The following is a 15000-nucleotide window of genomic DNA, read 5'->3' as shown; positions in this document are numbered from 1 at the left end:
GCGGGTCGTCCGTCCGGCGGCCGCTCCACTTCCACGCCGGAGACTGAAGCTTTATTAACGGGGAGACGGGAGTGTTTTATTGCGTCTTCACAGTTGTTTTTTTGTCGTTGTTTTTTTATGATGCACGTTAACGGCACGCCACGCCGGAGTTAGCCGTCCGGCGTGATCGATGGGAGGCAATTTGTTTCTGTAATTACTCGCCGCCGCTGATGAGTAACGCGTCGGACGGGTCGGATTGTTGCTTCGTGTTTGTTTTATTTGTTTTATTTTTTTCACGCCAGGAAAATAAAACTTTAAATCTCAATCATTTCATATATTGGATGTCGGCATCGGCGCAAAATATGATAATAAAGATCAAACTCCACGGAGAGAGATCAAAGGTGTTTTCTACCATTCATACTTTATGAAAAAAACAGAAAGAAGTGAAATGCCCTCTATTATCTCTCTATTATTCCCCATGCAGAGGGGGGGGGGGGTCACAGTGGTGTGGGACCTCCAGCTGGGCCGGCCGGGGGGCCGAGTCGCGGGAACACGGAGGTGATAGATGAAGGAGGGCAGGAAGGAGACTAATTGTTCTCATTACAGAACAAATACGAATCAATACCTCTCAAAGAGGGGGGGGGGCTCTTGAAGGGCACTGTAGTTATTGCACGGGAGTGGATTTAGTTGGAATTACAAGCGGTGGCGAAGGCTCGGTGGAACCGATCACATTTGGATGCTAATTCCGATAACGGACAGTTTAGATTAATAGACGTGGCGGTCTGGTGCCCAATGTGTGTGTGTGTGTGTGGGGGGGGGGGGGGGGGGTAGAAGTTTTAAATGCAATTAAAGGAGAAAACACAAGGCAAAGAAGGGGGAGATATTTCCCCAATTTTTTCAAATTAAAGCCGGAAATTCCATTAGCAGGGGAGCGTGGAGCCCTCAGCCAATCAGGAGCCTCCTCCTCAGCTCTCCTCACAGGCCGCGTGTGTTCAGGGACTTCTGGTGTTTTAGTTTAATTGGCTCTGCAGCGGCGATGCGGAGGGTCTGCGTGGTACACACACACACACACACACACACACACACACACACACACACACACACAGGCGTGTTTAAAATGCACTCGGTCTCTCGAGGTTTATGTCACCTGCTTGACCAACGGCATCGACTCATCCTGAACCCGATGGGAACTGGTCACCATGACGACCAGACGGCAACAACAAAAATGTCCACGAAACTTCAAAAGTAGCGGGAAGGTGTCACAAGTCGGTCCTCACAAGTGTAGCCAGACCAAACTGCACACACTCTGGCAGCAGTGTGTGTGTGTCTGTGTGTCTATGTGTGGGTCTGTGTGTGTGTGTGTGTCTGTGTGTCTATATTTCTGTCTATCTGTGTGTGTGTCTTTGCGTCTGTCTGTGTGTGTGTGTGTGGGTGTGTTTTCTGTGTGTCTCTCTCTTTGTCTGTGTGTGCGTGTATGTGTGTGTGTGTCTCTCTATATATGTGTGTGTGTGTGGGTGTGTGGGTGTGTGTGTCTCTCTTTGTCTGTGTGTGTGTGTGTGTGTGTGTGTGTCTCTATATATGTGTGTGTCTTTGTATGTGTGTCTGTGTGTGTCTCTCTTTGTCTGTGTGTGTGTGTATGTGTGTCTCTCTATATATGTCTGTGTGCGTGTATGTGTGTGTGTGTGTCTCTCTATATATGTGTGTGTCTTTGTATGTGTGTCTGTGTGTGTCTCTCTTTGTCTGTGTGTGTGTGTATGTGTGTCTCTCTATATATGTGGGTGTGTGGGTGTCTCTGTATGTGTGTGTGTCCGTCTGGGTGTGCGTGCGTGTGTATGTGTGTCTTTGTATGTGTGTCTGTGTGTGTCTCTCTTTGTCAGTGTGTGTGTGTGTGTGTGTCTGTATATGTGTGTGTCTGTCTGGGTGTCTCTCTTTGTCTGTGTGTGCGTGCGTGTGTGTCTCTGTGTTTGTGTGTGTGTGTGTGTGTGTCTTTCTCAATGTGTGTGTGTGTGTAAAGAGCAGGTCTCACTCTCATGTTGACGTTGACCTCTGGTTGTTTGTTGTTGTTGTTTTTAACAGAGCAGCTCTCGCTGCGCACACGCTTCAACCAACATGAAACTGTTCAACACACAGAGCACTTTTACAAAAGTTACAAACAAAGTATTTTCATAAATCCCCCCCCAAAAAGTAAGAATGTGCTCAGTTTGTTCCTGTGTGTGTTTTTTAATCAGAGGCTCAACACACAGAGCGGGTTCTTCGACCGCGAGGCAAACTGGCAGCGCCACGAAGGGCGGAGCGACGGCGAGGAGGAGGTGTGAAAGATGGAGAGGGAGCGAGATGGAGATGATGATGGAGGGAGAGAGAGGGGGGGGGGGGGCGGCGGCTTATATAACATCTCCAGGATGGTCTCTGGCGTGCGGCGGGGGGGCGGAGCCATCAATCACTCCATCTGGGTAAAATCACCAGCCGACTCCCGATATTGATAAATATTTATACTGTCACGTACACACGGTGTAAAGAGTCATTCATTCGGGCCTCGGCCCGTCGGCACGGAGACGGAGATTAGAGGAGCGGCCTCCTCGCCGAGCGCCGCCGCCCTATATATAGATCCATCAGGACCAGGAACGCCTCCGCTAGGTAAATACCCCGTGAATATGGCGAGGAGCATCGGAGACGGAGCCAAACAGACCTGTGTGAGTGTATGTATGTGTGATTGTGTATATGTGTGTGTATGTGCGTATGTGTGTGTGTATGTGCATGTGTTTATGTATGTATGGGTGTGTGTGTAGGTGTGTTTGTGTGCGTATGTGAGTGTGTATATGTCTGTGTGTGAGTGTGAGTGTGTATGTGCATGTGTGCGTATGTGTGTGAATGTGTGTCTGTGACTCTGTGAGTGTGAATGTGTGTGAGGGTGAGTGTGTATGTATATGTGTGTGTATGTGTGTATGTGCATGTGTTTATGTATGTATGGGTGTGTGTGTAGGTGTGTTTGTGTGCGTATGTATGTGTGTGTGTGTGTGAGTGTGTATGTATGTGCATGTATGTGCATGTGTGCGTATGTGTGTGAATGTGTGTCTGTGAGTGTGAATGTGTGTGAGGGTGTGTGTGAGTGTGTATGTGTGTGTGTATGTGCATGTGTGCGTATGTGTGTGAGTGTGTGTGTGTGACTCACTCAACAGGGAACAATAGGGCCTTGTCCTACACTCTGTGTGTGCCGTAAATTTCAAGATTATTTCATCTGACGAAAAGCAAATGAGACGCAGCAACTTCAGTGAACATCGCTCCCCTCGGGGTCCTCAGGGTGTTTTGGTTTGGCTTGACCTCTTGACCTCTGGCTTCGCTAAAGTGGCGTCGCTATCAAAGTGTATAATCACCGTTAGGTGGAAGAAGAGCTTTTTCCTGCTATTTGTCCACAGTTTAAAAGGTAAATACAGAGTCTGGGCGCACGGACACGCACTAGAGGAATGTCAACAAGTGCAGAAACAAGCAGAGAGAGAGAGAGAGAGAGAGAGAGAGAGAGAGAGACTTTTAGTTTCTTCTCTTCCCGATCCGGCCTCCTTCTTTTCTCCAACACGTTTTTTACAAATTCTTTTATTTTGAAGCGAACCGTTCTGTTGTGATTATTCTCTCCATTCCGCCCTCGACGGACCTCAGACGGGGGCGCGGGCCAGAGCTTTGGAAACAAAACGACATCAGCAACATCGTCTTCACACTGTAATTACCAGAATGGGGGGGGGGGTTCATTTTAATTAGCAAAAAAGCTTTTATTCTTAAACTCACATCCATAATTAATCATTAAATCACGGTGGAGTGGGGGAGAGGGGGAGAGAGGGAGAGGGGGACGCCGTGGAAGCAGGATGGATGGATGGAGGGATGAAGGGATGGAGCAGAGGAGAGAAAAGGGAAAAAGGCACGTAATTATCTGCAGAAGTCCGACAGCCCCAGTAAATCCACGGAGCCGTCTGACACGGGTAATTAAAGAAGCAATCAAAGGTCCACCTCCAGAGAGAGAGAGGGAGGGAGAGGGAGAGAGAGAGGGAGGGAGGGAGAGGGAGAGAGAGGAGGGAGAGAGAGGAGGGAGAAAGAGAGAAGGGAGAGAGAGAGCAGGGAGAGAGAGAGGAGGCCTAATGGGGAAATGATAGGGGGGGGGGGGGGGGATACTGGAAATAGGAATGTTGTGATCTTTGGTATTGTTTCATATGTCAACCGCCCCTCTTGGATTCTCTCTCTCTCTCTCTCCTCTCTCCCTCTCTCTCTCTCCTCTCTCTCTCTCTCTCTCTCTCCCTCCTCTGTGATCATCTCTGACCTTCAGCTGCAGTTCAAAGTGATTTGTGGCATCGGGGGGAAAACGACCGGCACGAGTCCATCAGTCCGACCTGGTTAGTCGTTCTGAAAGATGAAGAGATGCTTTTCTTTCTTTTCTTTCTCTCCGGGCCACGCATAATCAGTGATGTCATCCGCAGTCGTAAGGTGGGTTTTTTTTCGGGTCTTTTCGGCGTCAGCTGGCGGCTGAGGCGGATCAGACCGCATCGCCTCAACACGTCTGCTCTCCCAGCAGCCTCGGCTGCTCCGACTGCACCGTCTGGCGTATTTATTCCTCCCAGGGAACGATGATCACGCTCGTGGATTCCATTATTTATTATAATCTTTCACTGAATCCCGTCTCAGTTCCTCAAAGTCGGTTTTCTTTTCCGTGATAAATCAGAGAGTTTCCTGTGAATTCCTTGTTAGTTTCTTTAAGTTTCTGACACTTAAAATAGCTTTTAATTTGCTTCTGAAGCAGCGTTTATACATCAAATAACTTCTAAATCTATCACGTTTTTAACCCAAAAGCAAAGGATGAAAAGTGAAGGTGGAGGGGAACGGCTTCCCCGATGATGGTGTCTATTTATTTGCTTTCCCTTTCACCTCTCTCCCCCCCCCCCCCCCCCCCGGGGGCTAGGACCCAGTGGACGTGGGGTGGATAGAGTTAGTGTTATACTCACTCTGGGTCAACCTTAGTCAGCAGAAAAAAGAGCTGAGAGCAGGACACTGACCTGTGTTCCCTCTGACCACTAAGTGTGTGTGTCTGTGTGTGTGTGTGTGTGTGTGTGTGTACACTTCTCACCTTTTGAGCCCTTCCCAGCTAAATCTAGAGTGCTACGTTATATTTAATTCTCCAGGGTTTGTGGTGTTTTTTATGTTTTATTTGTTTTTTATGTTCATCATAATTTTTCTCGCGTGCCGGATGAATAAGCAAAATATTTTTTACATTATTTGGATAGATATTATTCCCCGACACCCGTGTGAATGATATTTTTCACCGGAGCTTCAATTCATCGTCGCGTCCGTGTTCATCCATCCACGGCCACCAGGGGGCGACGTCCTGTTTGTGGGCGGGGCTTAAGTTCCTGGTAGTTAAAACATGGCGTCTCCTCTCAGTTTTCGCTCCTCACTAGCCTCAGTACGAGCTCGTACACCCGAGAGAAAAAGCACCAGACGCATAACTTCCTGTTCCATAACCCTTTATCGGGCAAGTAACCATATATGAGCACTTCGTCGATGTCGATTTTCTACCTAAAAACAATGTAATGTTTGAATGTCACAACAGTGAAACAGTATTGTTATGTCTTAGTATTCAGTATTTCACCGGGCGCCCCATGAAGGGTTAAGGGTCGTGATGACGTGAACGGCGTCCGGCTGAAGTCATCAATATCATCACGACCGCCCCTCACGGTCACTGTGTGTGTGTGTGTGTTCGGTGTGTGTGTGTGTGTGTGTCCATCTCTGCCGGCCCCGTGTCAATCCGGACGCCGTGTAATTGGCTGTCCTCCGTGGCGTTGATTCATGGCGTTTGTAAAGGCGGCGGCGGCGTATGTCCCCACCAGACAAAGTAGAGCCGTCACGAGCCAGACCTCGACTGACCTGCCCACACACACACACACACACACACACACAGAGAGCTTTGCCCGAGGCCTCACAGAGGGAAGGTCGCCGTGTACACGGCTTCGACCAGAGAACACCCGAAAACACACACAGTGTGTAAACACACACACACACACACGCTGCTCGTCTTCTTTTCTGTAAACACTTGAATCATCAGTAAATACTTAATGAGCGTCGATGTTCACGCTCTAAATGTTTAATGTGAAGACATTACGGTTTTCACATCAAGCTTTTTGTACTTCGAGCTTTGCACGACACACACAATATGTAAAGATACGCACAAATATGCAGCGGGAATAAATAAATATGTAACATAATAACACAATTACGCAATAAATGCACGAATAAAATGTGTGTAATAACGAGTGGACGTCTCTGTAGCGGCGAGATTAGAAAGTAAAGTGATGCAAAGTGGAAACACATCGGAGTCGGATTATAAAAATATATATGAGAAACAAATCTACAGACGTTCAAATCCACACATCTCTATGGACACGCACACACACACGCACACACGGACACACACACGCACACACACTCTGGTATGCGGGCGTTCCCCCGGTGACCTGGATACAGCCAGAACTGACACTTTATCTACTTAGCAGTGTCACCTTCAAAAGCACACACACACACACACTCATCCGTGACACACACACACACACAGAGACACACACACACACTCATCCGTGACACACACACACACACAGAGACACACACACACACTCATCCGTGACACACACACACACACACAGAGACACACACACACACTCATCCGTGACACACACACACACACAGTACCTCGTCTGTCTCCTCCCACAATAGCAGCAGTGTGTGTGTGTGTCGGGTTTAGGGGTCTCCATATTCATATCTATAATTGAAGGTAATCGGCTTGCGAGGGTTTCGGCGCCGCCGTTAGGAATTGATCCTAAGCTCCGCCCCCTTCACGGCGCCGCCGTCGACCTTGCGATTGATTTGCGGAGCGTGTTTCTTCCCTTCTCGTTCCCTCTCCTCCTCTCTCGTGTTCCGGGTCGACGTGCTTTATGGCGGTGGCGTCCGCACGGGATCGATTGTCTTCGGTTCGTCACGTTTGTCTTTGCCGACGCCCCTTTCTGTGGCCAGCCAATCGGGAGGCGGCGTGCGGTACACGAGGCTCACGTTTAGGTTCCGGGGTTACGGCCGGTGCTGCGTCCTCACAAGTATAGCAACGGGTAGGTGTGTGTGTGTGTGTGTGTGTGCGCATGCATGTGTGCAAGAGTTTATGTGCGAGTGTGTTTTTGTATTTGTGTGTTTGTGTTTGTGCATGTGTGACTGTGTGTGTGTGTGTGTGTGAACTGTGTGTGTGTGTGTGCCTGTGTACCTGTGTGTGTATGCCTGTGTGTGCGTGTGTGTGTTTTTCTGTGTGGTTGTGTGTGTGTGCCTGTGTGTGTGTGTGTGTGAACTGTGTGTGTGTGTGCCTGTGTGTGTGTGTGTTTTTCTGTGTGGTTGTGTGTGTGTGTGTGTGTGTGCAGGTGAGCTCTCCCCAGCAGCTGACCTGTGTCCCTGTGAGTGTAATTGATTGTGTGTGTGTGTCTCGGTGTTAAGGTTAATTTCTCTAACTGCTGGTAAGTGCTGTCTGACCGCTCCCCTGGCGGCCGCTCCGAGCTGAAGTAATGCCACTTAGAGGCCCCGCCCCCCCCCCCCCCCCCGGCCATCCCATTGATCCGCTGATCAATAACTGCATCTGTACAGCGAGCTGCACCGCGCTGACCTGACCAACACACACCGGCTGCTGCACGGCGAGCTGTCACAGCACACACACACACACACACAAAAACCACACACACACACACACACAGGTAGCCGACTGAGGTCCTTAAAGAGGCTCTGAGAGGCCGCTTCAGGTTTAATTCCATATGTATGCAACGTCAGGTTTAGTTCCAAATATATATTAATATATTCATATATATGTATTTATCTATATACAGGACTGTCTCAGAAAATTAGAATATTGTGATGAAGTTCTTTATTTTCTGTAATGCAATTAAAAAAACAAAAATGTCATGCATTCTGGATTCATTACAAATCAACTGAAATATTGCAAGCCTTTTATTCTGATTTATTGCTGATTATGGTTTACAGCTTAAGAAAACTCAAATATCCTATCTCTAAATATTAGAATATCATGAAAAAGTATACTAGTAGGGTATTAAACAAATCACTTGAATTGTCTAATTAACTCGAAACACCTGCAAGGGTTTCCTGAGCCTTGACAAACACTCAGCTGTTATAAATCTTTTTTTTTACTTGGTCTGAGGAAATATTAAAATTTTATGAGATAGGATTTTAGAGTTTTCTTAAGCTGTAAGCCATAATCAGCAATATTAAAAGAATAAAAGGCTTGCAATATTTCAGTTGATTTGTAATGAATCCAGAATGCATGACATTTTTGTTTTTTTAATTGCATTACAGAAAATAAAGAACTTTATCACAATATTCTAATTTTCTGAGACAGTCCTGTATATATTCATATATATATATATAAATGATATACATATATATATATATATATATATATATATATATATATATATATATATATATATATATAATATGGAACTTCAGGTTTATTTCCATATATATATTTATATAATTCTGTATATACAGGACTGTCTCAGAAAATTAGAATACTGTGATGAAGTTCTTTATTTTCTGTAATGCAATTAAAAAAACAAAAATGTCATGCATTCTGGATTCATTACAAATCAACTGAAATATTGCAAGCCTTTTATTCTTTTAATATTGCTGATTATGGCTTACAGCTTAAGAAAACTCAAATATCCTATCTCTAAATATTAGAATATCATGAAAAAGTATACTAGTAGGGTATTAAACAAATCACTTGAATTGTCTAATTAACTCGAAACACCTGCAAGGGTTTCCTGAGCCTTGACAAACACTCAGCTGTTATAAATCTTTTTTTTACTTGGTCTGAGGAAATATTAAAATTTTATGAGATAGGATTTTAGAGTTTTCTTAAGCTGTAAACCATAATCAGCAATAAATCACAATAAAAGGCTTGCAATATTTCAGTTGATTTGTAATGAATCCAGAATGCATGACATTTTTGTTTTTTTAATTGCATTACAGAAAATAAAGAACTTTATCACAATATTCTAATTTTCTGAGACAGTCCTGTATATATATATACATACATATATATAAATTATATATAGACATACATAAATGATATACAGGACTGTCTCAGAAAATTAGAATATTGTGATAAAGTTCTTTATTTTCTGTAATGCAATTAAAAAAACAAAAATGTCATGCATTCTGGATTCATTACAAATCAACTGAAATATTGCAAGCCTTTTATTCTTTTAATATTGCTGATTATGGTTTACAGCTTAAGAAAACTCTAAAATCCTATCTCATAAAATTTTAATATTTCCTCAGACCAAGTAAAAAAAAAGATTTATAACAGCTGAGTGTTTGTCAAGGCTCAGGAAACCCTTGCAGGTGTTTCGAGTTAATTAGACAATTCAAGTGATTTGTTTAATACCCTACTAGTATACTTTTTCATGATATTCTAATATTTAGAGATAGGATATTTGAGTTTTCTTAAGCTGTAAGCCATAATCAGCAATATTAAAAGAATAAAAGGCTTGCAATATTTCAGTTGATTTGTAATGAATCCAGAATGCATGACATTTTTGTTTTTTTAATTGCATTACAGAAAATAAAGAACTTCATCACAATATTCTAATTTTCTGAGACAGTCCTGTATATATGTATATATATATATATATAGGAAACTTCAGATTTAGTTCTACATATTTATATATTTATTTATATATATGAATTCAGATATTTGTATATATTATATATATATATATATATATATACATACAACTTCAGGTTTAGTTCCATATTTATATATATTTATTTATATATATATATATATAAATGATCTTTTATATATATATTACTTCCTGTTAGAGGACCCAGTGAGTCAGAACACTCAAACACATATTGGACAGGCGGCCAGCGCTCGCCGCGTCACGCCGTTCAGACGCCGTTCAGACGCCGTTCCTCCAGCGGCGGCGAAGAGACGCGACATGAAGTTGATTCTCGGCCGCTGAGTGACATCATCAACCTCAGCGGGCCGCCGGCAGCACGCCACGGCTAATGGGACACACACTGGTGACACGGCAGCATCATCACCACACACACACACGTGCACTCACACACACACACGTGCACACACACCAACTACAGAGTGTCCCTGGAGAACATGTGACTCGATGGTTTCCACCAGACGTGTTGCTGGTGTGCACCGCGGGGGTCTCCTGCTCCTTTAGCTCCACGCAGAGGGAGTTAGGAGAGAGGAGGAGGGAGGAGAGGAGGCCTTTATAAAGAGAGGAGGGAGGAGAGGAGGCCTTTATAAAGAGAGAGAGAGGAGAGGAGGGAGGTGAGGAGAGGAGGGAGGAGAAGAGGAGAGGAGGCCTTTAGAAAGAGAGAGAGGAGAGGAGGGAGGAGAGGAGAGGCGGCCTTTAGAAAGAGAGAGAGGAGAGGAGGGAGGAGAGGAGAAGAGCTTCTTCCTCCTCAGAAGACGAAGGGCGCAGGGGGGAGGATGGAGGGAGGATATAGGGAAGAGGATGGAGGATGGAGCGCCCCCCCCCCCCCCGTGTCTTCAGGGTTCTCCGGGTCGGGGGGAACCGGAGGATTGACGAGGTTCTGCGGTCGGTTCCGTGATTTCAACTTCTTCAGGAAATGAGATAAAACAACAAAAGTTATTTAGTTGTTTCTAAAAGATGTTTTTGTTTTTGTGTTTGTCTAAAAGAATCAGAGCAGACAGGTCAACGTGTGTGTGAGTGAGTGTGTGTGAGTGTGTGTGTGAGTGTGTGTCAGTGTGTGTGTGTGAGTGTGTGTCTGTGTGTGTGTGTGTGTCTGTATGTGTGTGTGTCAGTGTGTGTGTGTACTATCCGTTCATGTGTTCATCTCTGCATACATTCGCCTCCAGACGTCACCGTGGAAACGCCATGGCAACCTGTGATCTGAGAGGGCACCGCGTGGCTCAATTAGCACCAGCCGTGTCGCACCCCCCTCCTCCTCCACCCCCCCCTATTCCCCCCCCCCTATTCCACCCCCTCCTCCTCCTCCACCCCCCCTATTCCCCCCCCCCCCCTGTGATGCAGGAACACAATAAGTTCAACAAGTTCCTGAAGAACATTCAGACGGCGGAGGAATCTAAACGTTTGTTTTGGGTTCTTTTGGATATCAGAATCTTTTTTACGCCGCGTATGTTTTCATTTATAAGGAACATGTCACGGCGGGCGGAGGGACAATAAACAACAACAACAATCAACACCGGGCGAGAATTAAGAGAATTATTATAAATATAAGATAAAGTGCACAAACGGGCCGGTTTCAGAACTTTAACCAGTGTGAGTCGGTTTAAAGTCACAAGTTGAAAAGTTACGTGTATTTAAGTATATTTAAATATATTTCATTGTATTTATGTATATTTAAGTGTATTTAAGTGTGTGTGTGTCTGTGTGTGTGTGTGTGCGTGTGCGTGTGCGTGTGTGTGCGTGTGCGTGTGTGTGTGTGTGTGTGTGTGCGCTCCGCAGGCATCGTGTCCAAGTCCTTCGAGTGCCGTCTGAAGGGTCAGGGCGCCGCCTTCGTGGAGATGGAGGCGGCGGAGGCGGCGGCCGACGAGCCGCTGCAGCAGGTCATCATCATCCAGGGCTACAGCGACGGCGAGGTCACCATCGACCACGCCCTGGAGGAGTCGGCCGCCGCCACCTTGCAGACGCTCGCCATGGCGGGCCAGGTGGCGGAGGTGCTCCACATCACGGAGGACGGCCAGCTCATCGCCTCGGGCGGCGAGGCGGCGGCCGGCGGCGGCACGCAGTACGTGGTGCTGGAGTCGGGCGACGCCGGGAAGGAGCTCCGGGCCATGGCGAGGGCCGGCGCCCGCGGCCACGTGATCTCGGAGTCGTCCACGGCGCTGGACGCTCTGCTCAGCGCCGTCAGCGAGATGGGGCATCACGAGGAGAGGCGGGGGGGGGGCGAGGGCCTGAGCCCCGAGATCGCCGAGGCGGTGCGCAGCGTGGTGCAGGCGGACCCGAGGCGGGACGACGACCACGAGATGCAGGCGGGCGCCGGGATGCAGGAGGTGCTGCAGCTCGCCGCCTCCCAGATGATGAAGGAGGGGCTCACCCAGGTCATCGTCAACAACGAAGGGACGCACTACATCGTCACGGAGCTGGACAACTGCACCCTGCAGGTGGAGGGGGGCGTGTACGGGGAGGAGGGGGAGGGGCAGCAGGCGGAGCCTCAGGCGGGGGAGGAGATGGTGGTGTATCTGGACGGAACGCCGCATAATATAGTTCTGGAAGGGTAGCGGGGGGGCGGTCTACTTCCTGTTTACTTCCCGTGGTCAGTTCTGTTTCCTGTCTTCGTGGTCGGGGGTCATGGAGAGAGGATGAACAGGTGTCGGTGCTCCGTGAGTTAAGTTGCAATAAACTCGATTAATAACGCGCAACTTTCGGGAAATTAATATTCCCTGAATTCGATCTTATATTCTTCGTTAGAAAAGGACAATATGCATTTGTTGTTGTTTTCTTTTATACCGTTTAAGTTGTTGGTTACAGCTCACAATGACACATCAGTTCATTCATTTGTGTCTATTTTTCTTTTCTTTTCTGTTTTTTAGGACTTTGTAGAGATTCGTTTATTACGAGTTAAGACACAATATCCTTTTAGGACGTAAAAAAACCCTCCAAAACGGATCTCACAGACGATTTATGAGTCATGACAAAGAGTTGGTGATTATATATCAGCTCTGTGTGTGTGTGGGGGGGGGGGGGGGGGTAATGCGATTCCATTTCTGACAATAAAGATTGAGTCTAATTTTTAACCGCCGTGTCGTCACATTTCTTCTCACAGCTGTTGATTGTCGATACCTCCGTCACACGCGCCGGCTGATCTTCATCCTGCCATCACCGACACGGCCATCGCCATCATCATCACCGCCATCATGTCGCCATCATCCCTAATCGTCATCCTCTCCTCTCGTCCCCCCATCAGGACCGTTCTTTTCATTGCATATAACACACACACACACTCACGCAACACACACACAACCCACACAGCACACACACACACACACACACGCACACAGAGGGCATCGAGAGATCTTCATCCCTTTAACACACACCTTACACGCCGGGCAGGAGGAACTAGAGTGGATTACAGATGGATGCCGAGGGGAAGAAGGAGGTGAGGATCCAGAGCGGCGAGGAGCCGGTCGTGGTCACGTGACCGGCTCGTCATGTCATGTGACCATCATGATCATTTTATTAATGTCTCTGCTGTTAGTTTTGGCTTCCCTTTGGCAGTATTAGCATGATGTGCTCTGTGTGTGTTGTGTGTGTGTTGTGTGTTGTGTGTGTGTGTGTGTCTCCCTGTACTCGTGATGATGCACGTTCAGAGTTTGAGTTTTTGTGTTATTGTTGTTGTGTATTGAGGCCAGAAGTGGAGTGCATGGGGGGGGGGGGGGGTCATCACTTCCATGGGAGTTATTATGGGAAAGGGGGGGGGGGCTGCACGGCTCTCCTCCCTTTCTCTTACTTTTCCCTATGTGTCTCTGCATGTGTGTCTTTGATCATGTTAATCCCTGCCAAGCGCCCCAACCCCCCCCCCACACACACACACACACACCTCACAGCGCCTGACATAAATTGACAGCCGACTCATACCCCCCCCCCCCCCTCCCGCCGAAATGGCAAGCATTCTCCATTCCTAGCGGCTTACCAACCCCCCCCCCCCCCCCCACACACACACACACCCCAAAAAAAGAACAAAATAAGAGCCCCGTTGGCCGTCCGCAGCTCTTCATCAGGAGGCCGTGATTGAACAGGGGATCTGATGAGCTCCCGACGCCTCAACCTTGAACCAGAAACAACTGTAAGGGCTTTTTAATTAGAGGACGAGCATCACAAAAAGAGAATGGAGATGATGGAGGAGGAGGAGGAGGAGGAGGAGGAGGAGGAGGAGGAGGAGGAGGGTGGAAAGTGCACGGTGAGGACGAGGGTGGATCGGCGGGATCCTTTCCTGAAACTCCAAAGTTTCCTTTCTTCTCCGTTTAGATTGAAGATCGTCGAAATGATGAAGACCTCTTGAGGGGTCGGAAGGTTCAGTTAATATTAAAAAATTACAAATTTGCCTGAGGGCTTTACACTCCGTACACATGCGACATCCCTGACCTTTGACCTCTCACATCGGATCAGGAACAACTCCCAACGAATAGAAAAAAAAAACCTTTTAGGGGGGGGGAAAAGGTGAAGAACCCTTCAGGAGAGCAACAGAGGAGGACCCCTCTCCAGGATGGAGAGAACAATAGATGTCATGTGACCAGAAGAACAGAGTTACAGAGTGTATGGATCGTTGGATCCAGAGGGGGCGGGGCTTCAGGAGGTCCAGGGCAGGAGGCGTCAGACCCAGCCAGGTCCAATGGAGCCTCTGAGACATGAAGTCACAAAGACAAGTGATGGAGAGATGTAACTTCACCCCTAAGGAGAGAGAGAAGAGGCGAGAGGTGAAGACCTCGGCGTGGTAGCGGTGGTCTTCTCCGAGTCTGAGTCAGCCCGGGAGGAGTGGGCGCGGTGCCCTGCGCCAGCACGCCACTCTGCCTCCGCAGCAGACGTAGCGCCTTCACGCGGCGCCGCTGCAGCCATCTGCTTCATGTCAGCGCCGCCACCGAGGGGTTAATTCTGTTGGTATATTCATTTATCAAAACAAACAGCACGACAGATGAAGACGAGGTAGGAAGGGAAAAAAGGAAGAAACAAAAGGTACGAAGGTTGTTTTTTTAATCGAATTTGAGAAAAATATATATATTTTTTCCAGGAGGTGAAACTTAAATGTTTTTATTTTGCATTCACGGGGGAAAAAATGAAAATATGACAACACGGAAAAAACTGTGATGCTTTAAAATGAAGGAAATGAGAGGAAAGCAGATTCCTGACATCTGGAGGGAAGTTCATCATCTTACCGGGTCACGGAACTTTCCTACTTCACTTCCTGCCAGTTGGACAATATCTGGATATA

The 15000-nt window shown here is 47.1% G+C and overlaps 1 protein-coding gene across 2 annotated transcripts in view; it reads left to right on the top strand.

Annotated features, from left to right (window-relative positions):
- The window catches only part of znf407 (zinc finger protein 407), a 144400-nt gene extending 131660 nt beyond the window's left edge, over positions 1 to 12740 (top strand). For both annotated transcript variants that reach the window (XM_056444549.1, XM_056444550.1), the window contains exon 10: positions 11517 to 12740. In XM_056444549.1, the coding sequence (XP_056300524.1) occupies positions 11517 to 12292 (776 nt within the window). In that variant the 3' untranslated portion in view covers positions 12293 to 12740. The remainder of the gene's footprint in view (positions 1 to 11516) is intronic.
- The last annotated feature ends 2260 nt before the right edge of the window (positions 12741 to 15000 follow it).

This window comes from Pseudoliparis swirei, chromosome 22 (assembly GCF_029220125.1).
Source record: "Pseudoliparis swirei isolate HS2019 ecotype Mariana Trench chromosome 22, NWPU_hadal_v1, whole genome shotgun sequence".
NCBI lineage: Eukaryota > Metazoa > Chordata > Actinopteri > Perciformes > Liparidae > Pseudoliparis > Pseudoliparis swirei.
The sequence above is the reverse complement of the archived record's forward strand: the minus strand, read 5'-3'. Positions and strand labels throughout refer to the sequence as shown.